Below are 24,012 nucleotides of genomic sequence, written 5' to 3'. Positions count from 1 at the left end.
GGATGGCAAAAAAATTTACATCAATATATTGAAGATATTGATACATGCTATAAATCAATATATATTCTTGTATAATTAAATAATATAAAAAATAACAAATAAAAGGATGAGGTTTTCTCCAAAAATTAAAAGAAAAGATACACTTATGAATAAAATCGATTACGAATTAATATTGTTTTCACCAATTTTGAAAAAATGTGAAAACGTTGAATTATCCACGTCCGTCTGTCCGCCCGTCCGTGAACTCAACTCCTCCGTCATTATACCAGGTAGAATGACAAATGACAAATGGTGTGTCAAATGAAATCCAAGGATGGTACGAAAAGTGAGAAATTTGACCTAGGCTGTCTGTCCGTCCGACCGCGAATATAACTTAATATTATTGTTTGTTTGTTACGAATAATTATGATTTTAATAAAAATGATTATTTTTCCAAGAACAAAGTATTTTAATCAATTTATTATTTATATTAAGCCGTACTGGTTCGCTGAATTACTTTCTTATTTTTGGCTTTTTCCCATTATGAGTTTGCCGTTTTCGTCTTCCATAGCGCTCTGTTCTCCCAGTCGCCATCTCTGAGGTCTCTATCTATCATAGCATTTCCTATGTGAGTTTTCCATTTCACAGCAGGTCTTCCTCTCCGTCTTCCTCCCCGCGGATCCCAGTCCAGTAATCTTTTCGGCCACCTATGCTCCGGCATTCTTTGTACATGCCCGTACTATTTCAGGGCTCTACTTTTACTACCACAACTTTTTTGTAATTGAGCATTCTACTTCTATTCTGTTTCATATTTCCTCTGCTCTTATTCTATCCTACCTGGTAATTTGTAGACACCGTCTCATAAACTCCACTTCAACTGTTCGTATTTTAAAAAACTCTAACATGAAGTAAAGACCACTTTTATGTAATAGGTATATTTACTAAAAAATTTTAAAAATCCCAATGGATTGAATAAAATATGTCCAATTCAGAACGTTTTCGGACCTATCAGGCCATTATCAGTGAATTCAAATACTTGCTAAATAGCCCCAGAACCAAACAATGGTTGTAATTGTAATTCAATCTACATTATTTTGAAGTAATATTGAAAAGGCTAAACGCCGATGTTGAAAGATAACCTCCGAGAACATGGTGAAACCCTATCACGAAACTTAATCAACCATCTTAGGCCAACGTTGACTACCAAGTGACACTTCAGTGACAGTTCACTTGGTAGTCAACGTTGGCCTAAGATGGTTGATTAAGATTCGTGATAGGGTTTCACCATGTTCCCGGAGGTTATCTTTCAACATCGGCGTTTAGCCTTTTCAATATTACTTCAAAATAATGTAGATTGAATTACAATTACAACAATTGTTTGATTCTGGGGCTATTTAGCAAGTATTTGAATTCACTGATGATGGACTGATAGGTCCGAAAACGTTCTGAATTGGACATATTTTATTCAATCCATTGGGATTTTTAAAATTTTTTAGTAAATATACCTATTACATAGAAGTGGTTTTTACTTCATGTTAGAGTTTTTTAACTAGATGGTATACAGCCAACCTAGGGAACTACCCCTTTTTGTTCGTATTTTATTTCGTATTATTGTTGTCACTGTCCATTCTTCCGCTCTTGTAGGGTAATGTTCAGCACTATGCCCTGAAAAATTATTTTTTGTTTTCTTTAGTTAGAGTGTTCTTTAACAAAAGTCTACAAGTTGTTTAACAGAATCTGTCAGAACAGAATCTACATCTCCAAGTTGTTTAACAAAACAATATTTTAGGTTAAGAATTGGACGGAGTAAGAACAGAACGAACAGAATAATGGTCAGAATGTCAAGAAATTCTTCTCAAATATTTTGTGCGCCTGTGCGAACTTAAAATCCGAAACAAAATCCTCGAAGTCGAGAGGGTATCCCGGATACGTTCAGGATCTTTTTTCTATACTGCGTGAACACCGAATTAAAAATCCGGAGGGTGTTCAGAGGGAAAAATTCGACCTCTGCGAACGCTCGATTTTGTAATGCGCAGGCGTTCTCCCTCTGGGTACGTTCGGGTTGTCCAGCGCGATCAAAGCTTATAGAAATTCTCAACATCTGTGTTTCGAGCCTAGTGGTGTAATAAACACCGCCTGCAATAAACTTCTTTATGCTTATCTATCGACCGATATTGAATACATATTGAAGGAAAGTTACAATACCATCGCGATGGTAAATTTACGATGGTACGAAGTTTCATTGTTCAGGTTGACAATCGAGACCTAATAAACTAAGTAAGAGGCATCAAAACATTTCAATATTATTGTTGTCTGATATAACGAGATCCGCTTATAACGAGGTAATTAGTCCGCCATTTCAGTTCTCGTTATAGAGGTAGTCTACTGAACATTTATCCATAATAATATGGATACATGTGTAGGTTATTTTATTTATTCATAAATTGTGGTTTGACAAGAATTTGTGTTAGGCTGCACCTACATTGGATCCGTATTTCTCCGATCCGATATCGGGCGATTGATAGGAGAAGCTACAGCAGAGAAGCAGTTCGATGTCGGCCGATATTGATCGGATCGGATCGGAGAAATACGGATCCAATGTAGGTGCAGCCTTAGTTCTGACTTTGTATGGTTGTACATGAGATGACATTGAGTTGTACATATGATAATAGACTGGGAGATATTATACAGAATTTCAGCCTCGATTTTCTAAGTCCTGCCTTTTGCAATACTGGAAGGGTAGACGATGTACTTACGATCTGTGGAAACATCCACAAATTTACTGTGACATTTTCCTGTAAAAATTAGATTTTCCCAAAAAATAAAAATAGGGTTTTGCGATGAATTTCTAAGTCCTGCCATATCCGTGGATAGACAGGATACTATCGATTTTATGAAGAAATTTTTTTGGGCAAGAGGGTTGCAAACGGGGTAAAGGAGTATATATGTATACAAACATGTAAGGAAAATAATGAAATTTTATGATTTTCTAGGTCCTGCCAACTAAATAAACTAAACATATTTATTTCAAAATGATCAAAAAAAATATTGGCATGACGTCTCCTAATGTTTAAGTATACTTGTCCCTTGGAAAATTCTGCGGAAAATTTTCACCCTGATTCCGTGATTTTCTTAGTCCTGCCTTTAAAAAGTTATAATACTCAAATACAATCAATACCTTTTCGGTACTCGGCAGGAAGGTTAAACGGTTCTTGTAAGACGGCAGGAGTCCTAGATTTGTAAGAAAATTCGTGAAAAAGTCAATGATTTTCTGAGTCATGCCATTTTGCACATAATAATAATAATATTTATTTAGGAATAACAATAAAGATTTACAAAAAAATAAAAAGCATAATGAGTACTACCTAAATAAACATAAATAACTCACTGAAGTTGAGCTACCTTGTATATATATTATTAATATACATACAAAAGTAGCACCCCTTGTGCGTGAGACTTAAAAATATAATATATTAACTTACAATATAAACAAAAACAAAAAATATTTAACAATTGTATAAATGTATACAGTTATATGGGAATTTATAAAAATACTAAAAACTCTAACATTAAATAAGAAAAAAATAAAAATATACTAATTTTACTATATGTAATTTGTGATATAAATGTGTCCATCAATTCAAGGAATGTTGCAGTTGATAATAAAAATCTCTATAGATGTAAACTTTATTTTCGATATTTATTTCATACTTAAGTTTATTTATTAGAATTGTCCATTAATAAGTTCTTCGCAAAATTTTGTTGATTTGCTCCCAATCCATTGTTTAATTTCATATTTATACCTATGTTTTTTATAATTTTTAAATTGTTTTAAATTATCCGGTAGTAAATTGCACAATTTGGGCCCTATGTAACCAACATATCTTTGGAGGATGGATTTATTACATTTTGGTAGAATTGCATTATGTTTTATATATCTAGTTTGATGGGCATGACTGTTAAAATTTAATATTATCTTTTTTTCATGTATATGTATAAGGGCTTTATAGCAGAATAATTTACGTACAGTTAAAAATTTACTTTCGTTATTTAACAGCTTACTAGAATATCTTAAATTTTTCCCGTATATAATTCTAATTATCCATTTCTGAATAATATTTATAGAATGTAAGTAATTATTGCTTATTCCACCCCATCCTAAAAGACCATATGTGAGTTGAGATTGTATAAGTGCATAATAAATAATTCGTAAATGAGTTATTCCTAAAAATTGTTTTAAAAATTTAAATCTTGATAAGAGTCCTCTTAATTTATTTACTATATTATTTGCTTGGGTGTTCTATCGTAAATGCTTATCAATTATTATACCTAGATATTTAATTTCGTATGTATGTGGAATTTCATTTTTTGCATCAATTTTTAACGGGCCAAGATTTGGAAGGTTATTAACATATGATGTAAATGGCATATATTTTGTTTTTTCTACATTTAAGGTAAGTTTATTAAACTGAAACCACTTTTGAATTGTAGCAAAATCTGTTTCAGCTTTTTGTTTTAAGTTATTCCATGTATTTGCATCATAGAAAATAGCTGTGTCATCTGCAAAACTTATTATCTTACCTGTGATATTCAGTCTAAATAGATCATTAATATAAATATTGAAGAGAATTGGCCCCAAGACTGTTCCCTGTGGTACTCCGTAAGATATAATTCTTCCTTTACCGATTTCTCCATCTATAGAAACATGTTGTTGTCTATTTAGCAGATAACTTTCTAGGATGTTATATGCAAGTCCTCTTATACCATATTTTTGAAGTTTATTCAGCAGTATTTTATGTGAAACCGTATCAAATGCCTTTGCTAAATCGACAAATATACAAAGAGATGGTTTTGCATTATCAAGAGCTTTGTAGATGTTAGCTGTTAGAGTACAGATTGCATCTTCCGTTGATTTTCCCTCTTGAAACCCATATTGACATTCAGATAGTATATTAAATTTTTTTAAAAAATTTGTAAGTCTTATTTTAATTATTTTTTCAAATATTTTGCCTATATTTGAGATCAGTGTTATAGGCCTATAATTTTGACAATATATTTCTTCGCCAGATTTGAATAGTGGTTTAGTAGTTCCAATTTTTAATATATCTGGAAAAATGCCTAAATTAAGACATGAATTTATTATGTATGTTAAGGGATTTGAAATCTGTTTTGATATTTCTTTTAAAGTTTCAGATCTAATATTGTCGTGCCCTGGTGACTTTTTATTTTTTAAAGATTTTATAATTTCTTCAATTTCATTTTCAGTTGTTTGAGACAGGTACATACTATTTTTTATTTCCAGTATGTTTTCTCGAAATTCAGTTGGTTCAGGGATCATTTCTGCATATCGTTTTCCTAAATCGGTATAGTAGTCAACAAATTCATTTGATATGTCTGTTTTGTTAGTTAGTATTTCATTATTTTGTGTTTTTATCAGTTTTATGTTTGTTTTTGAAACTGTTTTTCCACATAGTTTATTTATGCATCTCCATAAATTTTTAGACATATTTTTGTTAGTATTTATTAACCCTTCTGCATAAGTTTTTTTTGCTTGTTGAATACGTTTTGATAAATTATTTTTATGTTTTATTATTTATTATTTTTTATTTATTATTTATTATTTTTATTTTATTATTTATTATTTACATGTTTCAAGAATCTTAATATAAGTCTATTTACAAAGAGGCAGGATGGTTTTATGGTTATTTTGTATACAGGGTGGGGCATTAGTGTGACAAAGTCCAATTACTCGTTTGTCGTAAGCTATACGAAAAAAGTTATTTAGGTAAAACATGGGCCACAGATAGGACTATGATTTAACAGTATTTTCTAATATACAGGGCTACCCCTTTTCACAGGGTGACACAAATTTATGTTTTTTTAAAGATTCTACTCGATGTTCTCTTTAATAAAATATAGTGTTTTGAAATATTATACGAGGTAGTTTAAAATATAATTACGTTTTTTTGTTAATTTTGTAGGAACATTCACACCCTATACATATTGTTAGTGATTCGATATCCAAACTTCTATTAATTTATGTTTAAACGATTTTTAATATAGTCTACTATTGTCAGTTATTAATAGTATACCAAAATGTTTAATTTTAGTATACGGGGTTGGTTGAAACTCGGAGTGAGTATTTTCTGAGTTTTCTTAAATGGGACACCCTGTATTTTAGTATTATAATAAAATGATATTTTATGGTACCTTTTTATTTGTTAAGCATTTTCTATACCATATTTATATATTAATTTCGGAAGTAAATTGATACAGACAGATTACTCAGGTGGTTTTTGGGGTTTTTTGAACAAGAATGTCACAGAACAGATCTTTACCTAGTGCTCGGGGTGACTAATATACACGCCATATTCTTAAATTTCGAGGCTTTCAGACACTAAAGTGATGCAAGTAGATTACTCAAGGAGTTTTGTGGTTGCTGAACATGAATACGCCATCAGAATCGACCTCCAAAAACTCTCTAAATTCCAGATCAGTCACCCTGGACACCAGGTGCTCCGAGGGTCGGTTGTAATGTCATATTCGTGTTCGGCCATCCCAAAAACCCTCGAATAATCTGTTTTCTTTAATTTATTGCCGATATCCCACGAAACTCCAGATAATGTGCCTTAGCAGCAACTCTGGGCACTAGGTGATTAGGAGGTCGGTTCTGCTTGCGTATTCGTAACTCCATAAACTCCCAAATAACAAAATTTTGCCCTTAATACACTTATTTTGACAGGTTTATGCACTTTTGGATGCATGTTATGCACTAAAATGCAATTTCCACCCATTTTTATATTGTACACCTTTTCCTGATGTTATCCTGAACACAATGCAAAAAGTTGCAAGTAGATAGATGCTGTGTTTAAAAATTGATTTATTCTGGTGTTGTTAGTGTTAGTACATTTTGCTATCAAATATAGGAAACAATATCAGGACAATATCTACAATCCTACAATATCAGAATAGATAGGCGGCATAAAATTGCTATGCAACAAAAATTTATTGATAACAACAGAAAAACCGACTCCACATTTTTATATTAGATTTGAATTTTGTTGGCTGAAATATTGGTAAGTGTAATTTTTTTAATTAATATTTTAATAAATTGTGTATCTGTGAAAAAATTCACTAAGTTATAACTTTTAAAACATACAGAAAATAATGTTAACTATAACATATGACTATAACAATTAACTTTTTAAACATACAGATATTTTCGGAATACTTCTGAAAGTTTTTCAGAGATTTTCAAATATATTCAGATATTTACCAATAAAAATTTCCACTGGGATAGAAATATAAAACCCGTTTTGCACCTGCTCGGGTTCAAAAATTGCAATTTTTCGATTTTTTTTACATGAAAACAAAAAAATGAGACCTTATAAAAGTGTCCATCGGCAACAAATGCGTTTTTGCAATTGAAAAAGTGGTAATATTTAATAAACAAATTAAATATATCATAAACGATTGAATATTTTTCAACCAATTTTTTTGCCTTATATTGATAACTTATCACAACTTTTTCTTCAAAATAAAATATTTTATAGTGCTTATTTATAATGTAAATAATATTTTTTTGCAAATTTGTTTTCAATCTTAATTTACAATTATTTAAATAAATTAGGGGTTAAATTTAATTTATTAAGTCTTATATGAAACATTGTTTCTTTAGCTTTGCAGAAAAAAATCGTAAATAACTTCGTAAAAACATGAATTACCGCAGCAGTTAAAAATGTAAATTGTGTACAAAAATTATCCATTTTTAAGTATTTAAACAATGATCCTCTTATATAAATGAGATACTTTCTTGAAAATATCTTTTGTTTTCACTAAAACTTTGATACTTACTAAATTTTACATTTTGATTTATATTCAGGGTGGGGCATTAGTGTGACAAAGTTCAATTACTCGTTTGTCGTAAGAGATACAAAAAAAATTATTCAGAAAAAAGGTGGGGTACGGATAGGACCATAATATAAAAATATTTTCAGATATACAGGGTCACCCGTATTGACAGGGTGACACAAACTTATGTTTTTTAAATGGAACACCCTGTATATTTTTACATTTTTGGATTCTCCTTGATATCTTCTTTCTCAAAATATAGGGTTTTTGTAATATTATACGAGATAGTTTAACAGATAATTACGTTTTATTGTTAATTTCGTAGCAACATTCACACCCTGTAGAATTGTAGTGATTTGACATCAAAGTTTGTATTTATGGTCAAACGATTTTTAATATAGTCTACTATTGTTAATTACTATTGTTAATAACATTAATAATATAGCAAAAAGTTTAATATTAATATACAGGGTTGGTCAAAACTCGGAATGAGTATTTTCTGAGCTTTCTTAAATGGATAGTATATTTTATTCCATATATCTTTTAAACTACCTCGTATAATATTACAAAACCCTCTATTTTGAGAAAGAAGACATCGAGGAGAATCCAAAAATGTAAAAATATACCATGTTCCATTAAAAAAAAAACAAAATTTTGTGTCACCCTGTCAATACAGGTGACCCTGTATATCTGAAAATATTTTTAAATTATGGTCCTATCCGTGCCCCAACTTTTATGTAAATAATTTTTTTTCGGATCTCTTACGACAAACGAGTAATTGGACTTTGTCACACTAATGCCCCACCCTGTATACAAAATAACCATAAAACCATCCTGCCTCTTTGAAAATAGATTTATATTAACCTTCTTGAGATATGTGCGAAATGGCATGACTTAGAAAATCGTGTAATTTTCCACGAATTTTCTTACAAATTTTTTAACTATATATAGTAAAAAATGTGTAACTAAACATCCTGCCATTTTGAATAATGTCTACTGAAATTATTTATTTTATAACAAAATTTATTTTATGACTTAGAAAATCACGGAACCAGAGTGAAAATTTTATACAGAATTTTCCAAGAAACAAGTGCAGTTAAACATTAGGTGTCGTCATGCCAACATTTTTTTTGGTCATTTTGAAATAAATATGATTAATTTATTAAGTTGGCAGGACTTAGAAAATTATGAAAATGTCATTATTTTCATTACATGTTTGTATATCTGTATACTCCCTTAGTCCTTTTGCAACCGTCCTGCCAAAAAAAAATTCTTCATAAAATAGATAGAATCCTGTTATTCTATGGATATGGCAGGACTTAAAAATTCATCGCAACTCCCAATTTTTTTTTTCATGGAAAATCTAATTTTCACAGGAAAATGTCACAGGAAACCCGTGGATTTTTCCACAAATTGTAAGTACCTTCTCTAATCTTCCAGTATTGCAAAGGGCAGGACTTAGAAAATCGTGGTTGAACTTGTGTTAATATCTCCCGGTTTATAAGTGAAATGCATGGAATATGGAATGTTCAAGGTATGGTTCTTTTCATGAGCATTTTTCAGTGCGTCACAGTTTTTCGATTTCTCTCTAACGCATTAAATTGTATGTGACAGAAAAAAACGCACGTCGCTGATTACATTTCGTCGGTGACATTTATAACATTTAATCTAGTTGTCAGTAGATGACGCTAATAATATAATATTAAATAATATTATATTATTCTATATAAAAAAAAATTAATCTGTACAATTTATAAGACTATACAAATCAAATAAAATACCATTTTATAAATGCAATAAACAAAATTGATTTGTTTTTATACCAAATTGCAAATAAAATGTGACAACTGTCAGATTTAACTAAAATGTCATGTTAGAATAAATGTCATAAATGTGTATTTATCACCATAGAAAAAAGTGTTGTGTGATTTGGTAGAATGCGATCTTACTCTTTAAAAAACATGTCACGTATTTCAGCGCCATCTCAGCACCTGGTTAAATGGAAGGATACTACAAATCTGGCCTCCACATAAGTGGTCTGTAGCTTCGACATGATAGGTGTGAAATTTTAAACGTTCTTGTTGTTGATTGGATAGGAAGAGTGGCGTAATCTAGCCTCCATGCTAGGTACACCATAGCCTCCATACGGTACTTCCAATATTTAATATTTTATTCAGGTGGAAAATAAAGGTGAAACACAAACAACTTTTGTTTCTTACTTATTTATTTATAAAATAATGTGACATTTTACATAGAAATATGAGTATTTAATTTGGACTAAATAAATGTTTACTTGTTGAACTTTTCTACCGTCTGCACACAACAGCTGAACAGAGCCGTTAGACTAGACCTAACAACAAAACGCGAAATAAAGTGTGTATTTTAAAACTGTTGGATAAACAGTACCTACAATCAGAAAAACTTACCTTTAAAAAGGTACTCGATTACAAAATATCAAAAAACACGACTGAATATCAGCTTTTTGTGGTGACACAAACACATCACATAACCGACCATATAAAATAACTGAACGACAACGAACGAACGAACACTGAACACAGATTCACAGATAGCGCAGGATTTGTCAAAAGTCATGTTCCACCAATCACAAGGCCGACATCAGCGCCTCTGACTAAATGGAAGGAAAATAAATACGATTACATGTTTTTTATTAGAGTGAGCGGGGCATGTTTATCACGGACTAACCATTTTTTCTATCATTTGTGACGCATTGAAAAATGCTCATTAAAAGAACCATATTAAATTATCCTGTATAATTGATCAATGATCAATGAAGCACGCAATACAAATTTTTGAAATTTTTCAAAAATTATGATAACCTGGATCTGCTATACCTACATTTTATTTTTGGCCTGGAGTGTGTTGATATTTTTGTATTATCAAATATATAATACTACTGTGGCCTGTTTTTAAACCAAGAGGAGTAATTCAAATTCATCGCGCCGTAATGCTTGTTTGTATTTGGTCCAACCTCAGGCAAATTTACTCCACTGTTATGAAATTTTGACACTAATGACATTTATTAAATTTGGATACTCCATAGTTGCATTGTCGTATATGTATTTGAGGAGTATTCTATATACAGAATCAATCCTTGCGTTATTCATTCCTTCTAATACGGCCCAGATTTCTATGGAGGCAAATGCCTTATTGTAATCCACAAATGCCAAATGAAGAGGTTCATTGTGTTCGTTGCACTTTTCGATAAGTGTCGTGATTGTCTGCAGGTGTTCTATGGTACTATGTCAACAGGCTGGTAACTATTGAATTTATTTGATAGTCGGTTAGTAATTATTTTGGTAAGCAGTCTGCACGGATGTGGCAACAGACTTATTGGTTTGAAATTTTCGCGTTTGTGATAATATGTATTATGTCTACATATGTATATATAAATAGTATAGAACGCACGCGTATCATACGTGTACACGTGTAACACGTGTATAATAAAGGTATAGCACTTCTTTTTGGATTGAGAAAAAGCATTGAATTCGCGACCGTCATCGCTACGGCGAGATATTAGTAATTTATATACTATAGGTTGAATTACGTATAAGTTCGAACGAAGATATAATGGTTGGAGGAAGGATAGAGTGTGTACCCGAAGCAGCTTGCGAAGCAAGCGCATGAGGGGCCGCACTATCGCTACTTCAATCATTATAACTGATTAGTGTCTAAAGTATTTTTGAAGTGAAAACTTCTGTAGCGATGTTATGCACTTTCTGGATGGGGAAAAAGCATTGAATTCGCGACCGTCATCGCTACGGCGAGATATGAGTAATTTATATACTATAGGTTGAATTAATTGCGTATGTATAAGTTCAAACGAAGTTATAATGGTTGGAGGAGGGGAATGACCACATAAGCCGAATGATAACAAATAGAGTAGTAAGGACGGTGAGAGACGGTTCCCAAATAGGAAGACGATCAGTGGGAAGACCACGAAAAAGGTGGAATGACAACCTACTGGAGGCACATTGAAAAGCATGACAGAGTCATGTCTACACAAAAAGAAGAAGAGGTTGAGTTGCGTATAAGTTCGACCGAAGTTATAATGGTTGGAGGAGGGATACAGTGTGTACCCGAAGGGGCCTGCTTCGTAAGAAGTTTTCACTTCTGTCGGCACTCCCACGAGTGCCCTAAATTTTTTGCATTTTGAAGTTTTTTATATTACACAAACAGTTGTTTTCACAACTAATTTTATATTGGAGTTTGAAATTTTATTGTAAGTGTAATTTACTTTGTTAAGAAAGTTTTGTTAAGTGACAGTTAAGGAATGGTTGTGTTAAGTTTCCGCCAAAGTGAATGAAATGAGAAAAAGAAAATATTTTTTTTTATAAATTATTTATTTATTTATCACTAATGATATTAAAATAAAATAAAAATGTATACCATTTTTATTCAGTTGCAATGCGAAGGCATTGCAGGATATTAAATATAAGGATATTAAAATAATTTATTAAGCTACTTCGAATGTAACTGTAATTTTGTACCATAATTCTAAAGCAAAACTTACATTTGAAATTTTATTTATTTGATAACGTCAAATTTTATAATATAACCCGTGATCGGAGCAGTAGCTACTTTCCGTCACTTGCTGTTGCGTTTAGTAAATTTCCGACTTATTTCGTATGCTTTAAATGATGACGCACGGGTAAAGAACCCTGGACTCAACTGTACCTATTGGTCAAATTAATGTTTCCACTTTTTTTTATATTTTTTCTTTTTTATTTTTTAATACCTGTGTGTATGTGCGTGCATAAGTGCGTATATGTGAGTATATGTATATATGTAATGCCTGGTTGCACCAACAAATCTTAAGCTTCAGCTTAGCCCAGCTCAGCATATAGATAGGGATAAGCTCACTTACGTTGCACTGTGAAGAAGTTTAAGATGCAATACACGTGGCAATCTATTGTGGCAAGCTGCAAATTGATCTTAGACTCAATGGTGCAACGCGTATGTTACGTAAACTGAGCTTAAGGCACGTCTTAAGATCTGTTGGTGCTACCCAGAGCCGGATTTAAGGCAGTGGGGGCCCCTGGGCAAAATTAGTGTGGGGCCCTACCTTCTACCACTGTAGTTATAACTATGGTATACAGCCAACTACAGGGGTTTCTCTTTCAGAAATTAAAAAAATGTTGAACTACTTTTATAAATATATTTTTAAATAATAAAAAATACCAGAACTGTATATTGTGATAGTAAAATATTAAAAATAAACATAGTAAGATGTATAGTTAAAGTTTAAAGTCTGGATACTCTTCGAGATTTTTTAATTGAAAATTCCTTGATTGTATCGGACATCTCTAGTTGGTTTAAAACATCGCGTTTAATGCTCATTATTGAGAGTCCCTCCTGGTCCATCATATACCGAAGTCAATTTTTAATTAACTTAAGTTTTGAGAATGATATCTCTCCAATGCAATTAGTTAGCATCAGTACTAAATATAAACGAAGTGTCACCTCAGCATTTGGAAACGCATCTTTGACATTTTTTTCTTTTAGCAATCGGTACATTTGAAGTTCTTTACTTATATTTGATGAGCCGATTTCCTCTTTAAATGACTTGAAAAGTTCTACAAATTGTACCAGTTCGACACCTTGGTTTTCATCTACATCATTGCTATAAATGTCGGTAAGCTTTAGTGAGTGAGTTTCAACTTCATTGGGAGTTAAATTTTCCAAATGATGTAAAAACCCAAAATTAGAATGGATGGATTTATAAACAGAAAGCCTCTGACTTTCTGCTTCTAATCGGAACTGAACCGATCTACAATAGTAAAATTTTGAGTTCTAACTTTCTCTGATGTTGTCATTTCAATCTCGGGAGATGTTCCATAATTCAGTGGACAGTGGACTCAGTCGAATATTCCTTAAAAGAGTATAAATTGATAATAAGTGCCACCACTACTTTTTTTGGACTTTTTGGACCTTGGAGAATACGACTTGTGCTGTTTGTCCTCTCTGAGAATTTAAAATATTGCAAATATTCCTGTTTCCAGTAAACACATTCGATTATACACTCACCGGCACAAAATTCCGCCACCTAAAAGTTTTGATTGTTTGACAATCTATAACTTTATTATTTATACTTCGATTTTCAAGATTCTTGCATCAGTTTCTAGGTACATGTATTGATGTCGTTTGTTATTATTCCGGTAATAAAAAAAATTGCTTAGATGGCATTCTACAGGGGTGAATGGAAGCGTTGTATTTTCTCATAACTTTAAAAAATTCTGTGGAAAAAGTGGAGAGCCGATTTTGTTTCTACTCCTTTTGTATTATCCTGGAGGTATGACTAAAGTTTTGTTTTTTGAATTATCCGAATATCTCTTTTCTTGTAAGAGCTGTAAATAAAAACACTGCTTTGAAGGTTTATTTAATTAAAAATATCAAACGCACTAAAATTAACAAAACAAAACAAAATTAACAACAAAACAATTCAATAGCGGGTATGCCACCTCTTGCAGCAACGACTGCTCGCAATCTGTTTAGCATCGAATAAAGATGTGTTATCCTTGCCTGGGGAATAGACCGATATTCCTCTACCAGGGCCATAACTGTACCAAATTTTCTGGAGGGCTATGATGACGGCGAATAGCTTTTTTAGTTCATTTTATAAATGCTCAATAGGATTGAGACATGGGCTGCATGCGGGCCATTCTAATCTTATCAATCCAACCTCTATTTTATGAGTCAATCAGTGTTTTTATTTACAAAAAATAGTACAGCTCTTACAAGAATAGAAATATTCGGATAATTAAAAAAACAAAATTTTAGTGATACCTCCGGGATAATAGACAGGACTATAAAACAAAATCAGCTATTGATTTGACAAAAATATGAGAAAGCTTTCAACAGGAGTGAAACCTTCCGTGTAACGAAATATCACAGTTAATTGATTGACAAAAATTATTCTATGTGAATAATGTGCTGATTTTTATACGTTTGGAGCTTTGTGGGGGCCCCGGGCAGCTGCCCAGCCTGCCTCCCCTTAAATCCGGCCCTGGTGCTACCAGGCATAATATCCTTATATTTAATATTATCTATCGTGGCTAAATGGACCAAGCAATCCAACGCTATTAGAAAATTGCACTAATAAGTTAACGTTTTCTGCAAAGATTTTTAAAAGTATATGTATGATACGTAATGAATGATATTATATTACCATTTTAGAGAATAAACGTAAGCATGATGATGCTTTAGAAGCTCCTGCTTCTAAAGTCAAGCGTCTGGAGTCTAAATTGAACTGTACTGATCTGATTGTGCTGGGTTTGCCCTATAAAAGTACCGAAAAAGAATTAAAACGATATTTTGAGAAGTATGGTGAGCTGTTGGTGGTGCAATTGAAAACTGACAAAGAGGGAAGGTCTAAAGGATACGGTTTTATAAGATTTGCTAAGTATGAATGTCAGATAAAAGTTTTGTCTCAAAGGCATATGATTGAAGGCAGGTGGTGTGATGTGAAAATACCGAATTCTAAAGTAAGTACTGTTAGTGTTGAGTAACTGTATTTTAGGTTATTGATTATGTTCAAAATAAGAGGGCTAAAAGGAACTACAACGTTCAAGGGGTTTTATTGTTTCATGTATGGTCAATGGACCTCTAAATATGGAAAAACCATATGTAGCGGAGTACTTCCATTTAAAGGGGTGCTTTTTTGAAAAAGAGGTGAATTAACCCGTATGCACTAGTGTGCGTAGGGTGAGTTCCATGCACTTTTCGTACATACACATCTAGTCGATGAAATGAAGCATTTTGGCTCGCAATTTTTTAGTCCAGCATGGATTTACTTGAAATTTTCACAGAAGGTAGGGAATAGTCCAAGGATCATTTTCTATATCATATCATAAATAATAATAATGAGAAAAAAAATGTTTTTTACATTTTTTCGTAAAACTAATATTTTCGAGTTATTCGCGGTTGAAAGTAATAGATTTTCGACGAAAAAATCCACTTTTTTAGAGAGTTTTTTGAGAATAACTCGAAAAATATGCATTTAAGAGGAAACACTAGCGATCAACAGGTAGCGAAAACGCGTTCCAAGATTGCGGCTGTAATTTTGAATATTTTTTCGAGATATGTGGCACACGTATTCCTAATATAATAAAGAATGGCGGTACAGAGCCCAATTTGAGAAATATGTTAGCATGTGGAAATTACTCTGTAATTAAATACAATATTAAAAAAACGAGCCTGTACCGCCATTAAGAAGAACAAAAAAATACACTTTCTTCAAATAAACTTTTTTATCCGATGCCTAGATTTTGTGTCATTTTGGAACTACTAATGAAATAAAAAAATTTAGTAGTTCCAAAATGACACAAAATCTAGGCGTCGGATAAAAAAGTTTATTTGAAGAAAGTGTATTTTTTTGTTCTTCTTAATGGCGGTACAGGCTCGTTTTTTTAATATTGCATTTAATTACAGAGTAATTTCCACATATTAATATATTTTTCAAATTGGGCTCTGTACCGCCATTCTTTATTATATTACGAATACGTGTGCCAAATATCTCGAAAAAATATTCAAAATTACAGCCGCAATCTTGGAAAGCGTTTTTGCTACCTGTTGATCGCTACTGTATCACCTTAATGAAAAAAAAACTGTAGCTATCGAAATTGTGTCTTTCAGTAACAAAAACCAAATTCTTTTTCTATAATATTTTTACGACCAATACAAACCGAGATACGACATGTTTAAGGTTAGCTTTTTTCGTCAAATTTATAATTTGAAATATTCAAAGCCAAATAACGGGAAAACTTTGCATTTTTCGAGGAAAACTTAAATAATCTTTTTTCAAGGATACAATTAGACCTTTCAAAAGAAAGAAACAAAAAGTTTCTAGCATAAAAATTAAGTGACTTATGATCAAAAAAAGGTCGGTACCTGCTTTTCTTTATGAAAAAATCAGTGAAAACAACACCCTAACTACCCTCCTAATTAAAAATTGGTCTTCACCTTTCTGTAATTCCTTTTATATTTAATACACCCAAGATGTTTGACCCATTTAAAAGGCCTAATTTTAGAAAAATTTAGTTTAAAGAAAAATTGATTTTTTGCAACTTCGTATTTTTCACCATTTTCTTCAAAATATCTCCGAAAATACTAGAGATACGAAAAAATTGATACACTACTAAATTGTAGCTTTTTTCATAACTAAAATTTTCTCGTGCATAGATTTTCATTAGAGTGAATAGGTAGCGAGATATAGCTGTTTAAAACCTCCATTTACGAGCAAACACTCCCTTATCGAGCCCTTTAAACCTACCCCAATTAAAAACTAAGGGATCTTACGGAATTTAATTTACATAGTCTTATAGTTCTTCAAAAATCCTACAAAATCATTTTTGAAAAAACTTTTTATCGTATATAATATCACAAGAGAGAAAATTTTGCCGGCAATATTTTCGACTGGTATGAAAGTTTGTTGCCTGGCAATTTTCGCGAATTAAATTTTGACTTAAATCACGAGACGCCAGTCGAGTGATTTTGTCAAAATTTCATAAGCGAAAATTACCAAAAGGCAACGAATAGTCCTGTCGCCAGGGGGGGTACAACGGCCTCGTTAATTCAGATGGACTTACTCAAGTTTTTTTTATGTATTTTGACCCGTAGAACACGAATTTTTTGGGTAACAGTTGATCCGGATGTCGATAAGATTGTTATAGACCAAGAACTTGAGGAATCAAATAACAGCGATTTTTGGCAAAACAAAACACTATTTTGTATTTTTTGGGCCATTTTAAGTAAAAAATATTTCTACAAGTTTTTTCGTAGGATGCACAGTTTTCGAGATAAACGCGGTTGAACTTTAAAAAAATCGAAAAATTGCAATTTTTGAACCCGAATAACTTTTGATTAAAAAATAAAATAGCAAGTCTGCTTACCGCATTTAAAAGTTTAAGTCAAATTATATCGGTTTTGATTATTTCCATTGGTAAAAATTTATTTTTTTATTGTTTAACAAAGCTATAAACACGTAGGGTTTCCCGTGCTTTTACATGTGTTTTAACGCATGTAACGTAGAAATAGTCTTGATTGCACTAGTACCTATTCTACCTACTCGTTCGATTTTAAATGAGAAATCATAGAAACATCACTCACGCACTAGTTGTTTGTAGCTTTGTTTAACAATAACACAATAAATTTTTAGCAATGCAAATAATCAAAACCGACATAATTTGACTTGAACTTTCAAAGGCGCTAAGCAGAATTGCTATTTTATTTTTTAATCAAAAGTTATTCGGGTTTAAAAATTGCAGTTTTTCGATTTTTTGAAAGTTCAACCGCGTTTATCTCGAAAACTGTGCATCCTACTAAAAAACTTGTAGAAATATTTTTTGCTTAAAATGACCCAAAAAATACAAAATATTGTTTTGTTTTGCCAAAAATCGCTGTTATTTGATTCCTCAAGTTCTTGGTCTATAACAATCTTATCGACATCCGGATCAACTGTTACCCAAAAAATTCGTGTTCTACGGGTCAAAATACATAAAAAAAACTTGGGTAAGTCCATCTGAATTAACGAGGCCGTTGTACCCCCCCTGGCGACAGGACTAGAACTTGAATGAAACCAGGAGAAAATTTTGCCGGAAATAATTTTCTCTCGAATGATATTCGACAAGACTATTTCACGAGACAATTAATGCACCATATCAACGAAATATAATCTTTATTTATTTGTTATTACCAGACACTTTCGTGACGGATCTATCATAATTTTGTCGCTGAGATTTCACGTCGTTAAGGAGTTTTGTCAGGAAACGAAGCGTTGCTATGCCGTTTTATCACTTAAAAACAGTCTAGTGAAATAGTCGTATATAATATCACAAGAGAGAAAATTTTGCCGGCAATATTTTCGACTGGTATGAAAGTTTGTTGCCTGGCAATTTTCGCGAATTAAATTTTGACTTAAATCACGAGACGTCAGTCGAGTGATTTTGTCAAAATTTCATAAGCGAAAATTACCAAAAGGCAACGAACTTGAATGAAACCAGGAGAAAATTTTGCCGGTAAATAATTTTCTCTCGAATGATATTCGACAAGACTATTTCACGAGACAATTAATGCACCATATCAACGAAATATAATCTTTATTTATTTGTTATTACCAGACACCTTCGTGACGGATCTGTCATAATTTTGTCGCTGATAAATCACGTCGCTAAGGAGTTTTGTCAGTAGGAAACGATGCGTTGCTATGACGTTTTATCAGTTAAAAACAGTCTAGTCAAATAGTCGCCAAAAATAAAGTAGCTATGTTTATAAAACGAATTTTTTGTTCGAAAAATTCGTATAGTCCGCTTATAGAGCATTTTCAACGTATATAATACCACACAACTAGTTCGTATACTGGAAGATGACCAAAAAACTATTTGTATTTGTACATATTTGTAAATTCGTATTTTTCTGTAGATATATGTTTTTGTAATTCTTTAATTCTACTTTTTTTATGTATAGATCTATTAAATTATCTACTTATAAAAATTGCAATGTTATTAACGGTGGTTTTTAAGGGCTGAAATATGATATTATATCCTTTAGCATAAAACAATCATTATTTAACCAATCAAAACCAAATTTTACCCATATTAAAGTTTACAATGTTTGTATATAATTTTTGACAATAAGGGGTAGTTTACATCCCTAAAAATAATCAACGCCCTTGAGCATGATATAGAATATGAAGTACAGGGTGAGATGATCCTAATCTCAAATTTTTATGTAAATGATGCAAGCCGAAATTATTCTTTTAGGATAAGCAAATTTTTTATATATAGCTCCAACAAGGGTGGTTGTAAGGGTTGAAATATTATATCTTAAGAGATATTATATCTTAAAGCATAAAACAATCATTATGTAACTAATAAGAACCAAATGTTGACAACATTAAAGTTTAAAATGTTATTTTATAATTTTTGACGATTAGGGGTAGTTTTCACCCTTAAAAAACCAAAAGCGTACAACGGCTCAATATAGAAAATGAACTAGAGGGTGAAGCCTAATCCCAAATTTTTGTACAAATCGATGCTGGACGAAAAAATTGCGAGGTTTTGCCATTTTTTCAGTTTCATTTCCTCGACTAATCTGCAGAAAATTGTTCTAAATTAAATTTAACATCGAAATGTCACCTTTTAAAGTCAAAAGTATTTTTTGTTACAAAAATATATTCTAAAAACGAAGCAAAAAAAACGCGAAAGAAAGCGGTTTTTTTGCCCCATAACTTTTTTCCACGGGGATATAGATATAATCATTGCTTCACAGAAAAAACTACTATCCTCTTCAAAATATCGTTTAGTAGAAGTCTTTAGGATTTATAGTTTCCGAAATATGATTTTACAAAGTTCGCCACTCACAGCATTTTTGGGTCATTTTCCCTATTATTATTAATAATAATAAAGGTCTGGATAAAGGTCTTTATTAATGTGTTCCAAAAAAGATACATAAGAGAAAATAAATTTAGGGCGAGATTCAGTTCGTATGTTACTTAACAATATATTTTTATAAATAAGTTTTTAGCAGTCAACATACGTCTGCTCTTCCACCTAACCTCTATTTCACAAACATTGTTCTGTAACTTTTTTCTACGCAGCTTTAGGTATATGCAATTAGTAGGAAGGGAAGTCAATTACCTTTAAAATGGTCTATTGTTACCAGAGAACGGTAGTTCTCGCCAGTAGCGCACACCTACACCCCCTACACGCGACACTATATATACACGAAATTTTCGATTTTCTAAATCTGACTGAATTGAAAATTGGGCCAACTCACATCTTAAAGTTCAGGAAAAGACTCACCCATTCATATGTCAACCATCCATTTTGGTCCAAGGGTGTGGATTTTACGGCCCTTCCTATTTAGGGTCTGTTTTTCGTTCTCGTCCCCAAAACTCCCAAAAACTTCGAAAATTTAACTCCGACCTTTGCGGCTTCTAATAGAAGCGATTATTACCTTTCCAACGCATGTCTAATTTTGAAAATCGGTTATACCGTTCAAAAGTTACCGAGCTCAGAAATATGAGTCAATTTTTATTTAAAAAAGGGAAAATGTTTGTGGATATGTATGTATGTATGTACATATGTATGTATTTATGTGTATGGAAAAGTTAAACCGATCTGAACTTTTTTTTTCTGTTTGAAGAGGGGGTGAGTGCCGATTCAGAACCCGTGTAGTTTGTGAGTTTTGACTACCCATAAGCCAGCTATAGGACTTGGTAGGTACAAAACGGCATATTTTTTGGCGGTATATATCTTCGGTTCAAGAAGAGACAGGAGTTAAGGTTTCAAATGGTGTCTAAGCTGTCAGGATTAGACATACACACGGCTCAGTATAGCCGAAAAACTGAAAACCTAAACTTTGAAAATTTTGGTTTTTCGACAATTACTCAAAATTTCAACCTACGAATTACGCCAATAACTGAGCGTTTGTAGAAGGACTCTAAACGAATCTAACGGTGTATACCTTATATCCGGGAAAATTCGAATTATAAGTTATAGGCTTCATAAGTATGATCAAATCTAAAAACAGGTTTTCAAGCTCAATAATTCCTGTAATAGCTTCAGTTATTATACTTGACCTTAGATGCATAAGATACTACTTGTCAATACGTTTCAAACTCATGTTTAGTGAACAAAATCGGTTAAGCCGTTTAGAAGTTATTAAGCTACACACATATAATCCAATTAACGATTATTCCCTAAATGGTTTATGTAGTTGTAGTGGTTACGACGCTAATTTGATCTGACAACGGGCAATCCAAGTTCATTTACCGGCCATCCCAATATTTTTGTCAAACTATTTCGAATAGAAAAAAAATCTAGTGTACATTCGATGGACACTAGATCATTTGGGATATAATGCGACAAAGGCGACCATTTATAAAGCTTAACGTGTAATCGAGAAACGTTGCATTCAACTTTATACATTTAATTTATGAATAACTTTGAAAAACTCCTGATACAAGACTAAAAAACCGCTAAACGCCGTAAAAATGAGTGGCGCATACAATATTATAGCTACAAAAGATCTGATATGAATATTACGTGGCGTGAAAATGTATTTTCATTTTGATGCAAAACAAAATTCTAGTTTTATTTTAAAAGATTTTTTCATAATATTTGCTAAATTTGAAGTAAACGCGCCACAAAAGAGTTTCAAAATTCAAACTGTGTCAGAGTTACTCTTTTGTGGCGCGTTTTAATTCAAATTGGGCAAAAATTATGAAAAAATATTTTAAAATAAAACTAGAATTTTGTTCTGCATCAAAATGAAAATACATTTTCGCGCCACGTAATATTCATATCAGATCTTATAAGGTTACACGACTAATTTTAAGCAAGTTATGGTTTTTAAAAATTTTATACTTTTAACAATTTTGATATTTTTTTAATTTCTCATTATAACTTTTTTTCTTGTAAATTTAGGTCTATACATTGTGGAATAAAACAGAAAGCTTATTTTCGTTGCTTTAAAATGGTGTATTGTAAAAAATTCTAGGACTATTAAACAAGATATGGTTTTTCAAAGTGTGACATATATATATATATATATATATATATATATATATATATATATATATATATATATATATATAATCCGGTTCTCTTTTACCGTGAGGTGTCGAGAAATCTGCTTTTACTTCCTAATCATCTCTCTCCAAAGTTTTCTGTTGGATGTCCTTCTCTTGGCTTCCTCCCATGTGAGGTTTCTGCTTTGTAATGATTTTCCCACAGCATCGTTCCATTGTTGACACGGTCTTCCTCTTCTCCTTGTACCAATTCCCTTTGCTTCCCAAACTACCTTGACTTGTCTATGTGGATCTAACCTATTTAAATGACCGAACCATCTTAGTTGCGATCTTTCTATTGCTTTGTTGGCACTCTCAACATCTAGGTTGTTTCTTATCGTTTCATTTTTTACTTTGTCCATTAGCGTAACTCCTTCTACTCTTCTTGAATACTTCATTTCAGAAGATTGTATCTTGCTCTTCTCCCGTTTAGTTAGTGTCCATGTTTCACTTCCATATAACAAAGTAGGGAGGTATATTGTCTTATATACTGACACTTTTGTCTTCTTGCTAATTTCTCTTTTGCTAATGAAACCTGAATTCAGGGAGTGATATAGTCGTGATGTTTTAGCAATTCTGTTGTTCAGCTCTTTTTGCATTTTTCCTTTTCCATCTATTATAGGTCCTAAATATTCAAAATCCTCCACTTGTTCTACTAAATTTCCGTCTAGGTTTATATGGATTTCTCTGGGTGTCTTGGATATAAGTAGAGTTTTGGTCTTTGCTAAATTTATTTTCATTCCTTTGTCTGCAAGTTCTCTCGTCCATAAATTTAGGTTGTTTTGCAAAGATTTCTCTGAACTTGCTATTAATGCAATGTCATCTGCAAATACACATTCACTTATCGTTATACTTTTTAATCGATGGTAACCCAAATCTAATTTTCGGGACTCTACTGCATTTTTCTATCACTTCATTCATATATATATATATATATATATATATATAATGAATAGCAGTGGACTCAAAACTCCACCTTGCCTTACTCCTTGTGTAGTAGCGAATGTGTTTTATTCACAGTTTAATGCTCGGACAATGTTCCAACTCTTCCAGTACATACATTTTACTGCATCAATTAGTTCTACTCCAACATCGAACTGTTCAAGTGCTTTCCAAATGTGCTGTCTGGGTACCTTGTCAAAGGCTTTTTCCATGTCTATGAAACACATGTATATATCTTTGTCAAAATTAAGGAATTTTTCTGTTATTTGTCTTATAGTAAAGATATGATCTTTGACACTGTGCCTCGGTCGGAAACCACTTTGTGCATCGTGTAGTTGATGTTCCACTTTCTTTCTCAGTCTCATCTCCAGTATTCGTTCATAAACCTTAGCCGGGACACAGCATGGAAATACCTCGATAATTTGAACATTCCTTTTTATCTCCCTTCTTAAATAAAGGAACCATTACTGCTGTTGCCCAATCTTTTGGAATGCGTTTCTGTTTCCAAATTGCTATCAGTAATTTGTGTAAGTAGTGTAATGCAGATTCTCCCATATATTTCAACCATTCTGCCTTGATATTATCTATTCCTGCCGCTTTACCATTTTTCATTTTTGCGATGGCTTCGGTTAATTCTTCCAATGTTATTT

The 24,012-nt window shown here is 32.1% G+C and overlaps 1 protein-coding gene across 3 annotated transcripts in view; it reads left to right on the top strand.

Moving 5' to 3' along the window:
• Positions 1-24,012, top strand: part of LOC114332392 (TAR DNA-binding protein 43) — a 102,042-nt gene that overhangs the window by 22,334 nt on the left and 55,696 nt on the right. For all 3 annotated transcript variants that reach the window (XM_050657161.1, XM_050657162.1, XM_050657160.1), the window contains exon 2: positions 15,028-15,335. In XM_050657161.1, the coding sequence (XP_050513118.1) occupies positions 15,028-15,335 (308 nt within the window). The remainder of the gene's footprint in view (positions 1-15,027; positions 15,336-24,012) is intronic.

Source organism: Diabrotica virgifera, chromosome 7 (genome assembly GCF_917563875.1).
Source record: "Diabrotica virgifera virgifera chromosome 7, PGI_DIABVI_V3a".
In the NCBI taxonomy this organism is placed as follows: Eukaryota; Metazoa; Arthropoda; class Insecta; order Coleoptera; family Chrysomelidae; genus Diabrotica; species Diabrotica virgifera.
The sequence above is the reverse complement of the archived record's forward strand: the minus strand, read 5'-3'. Positions and strand labels throughout refer to the sequence as shown.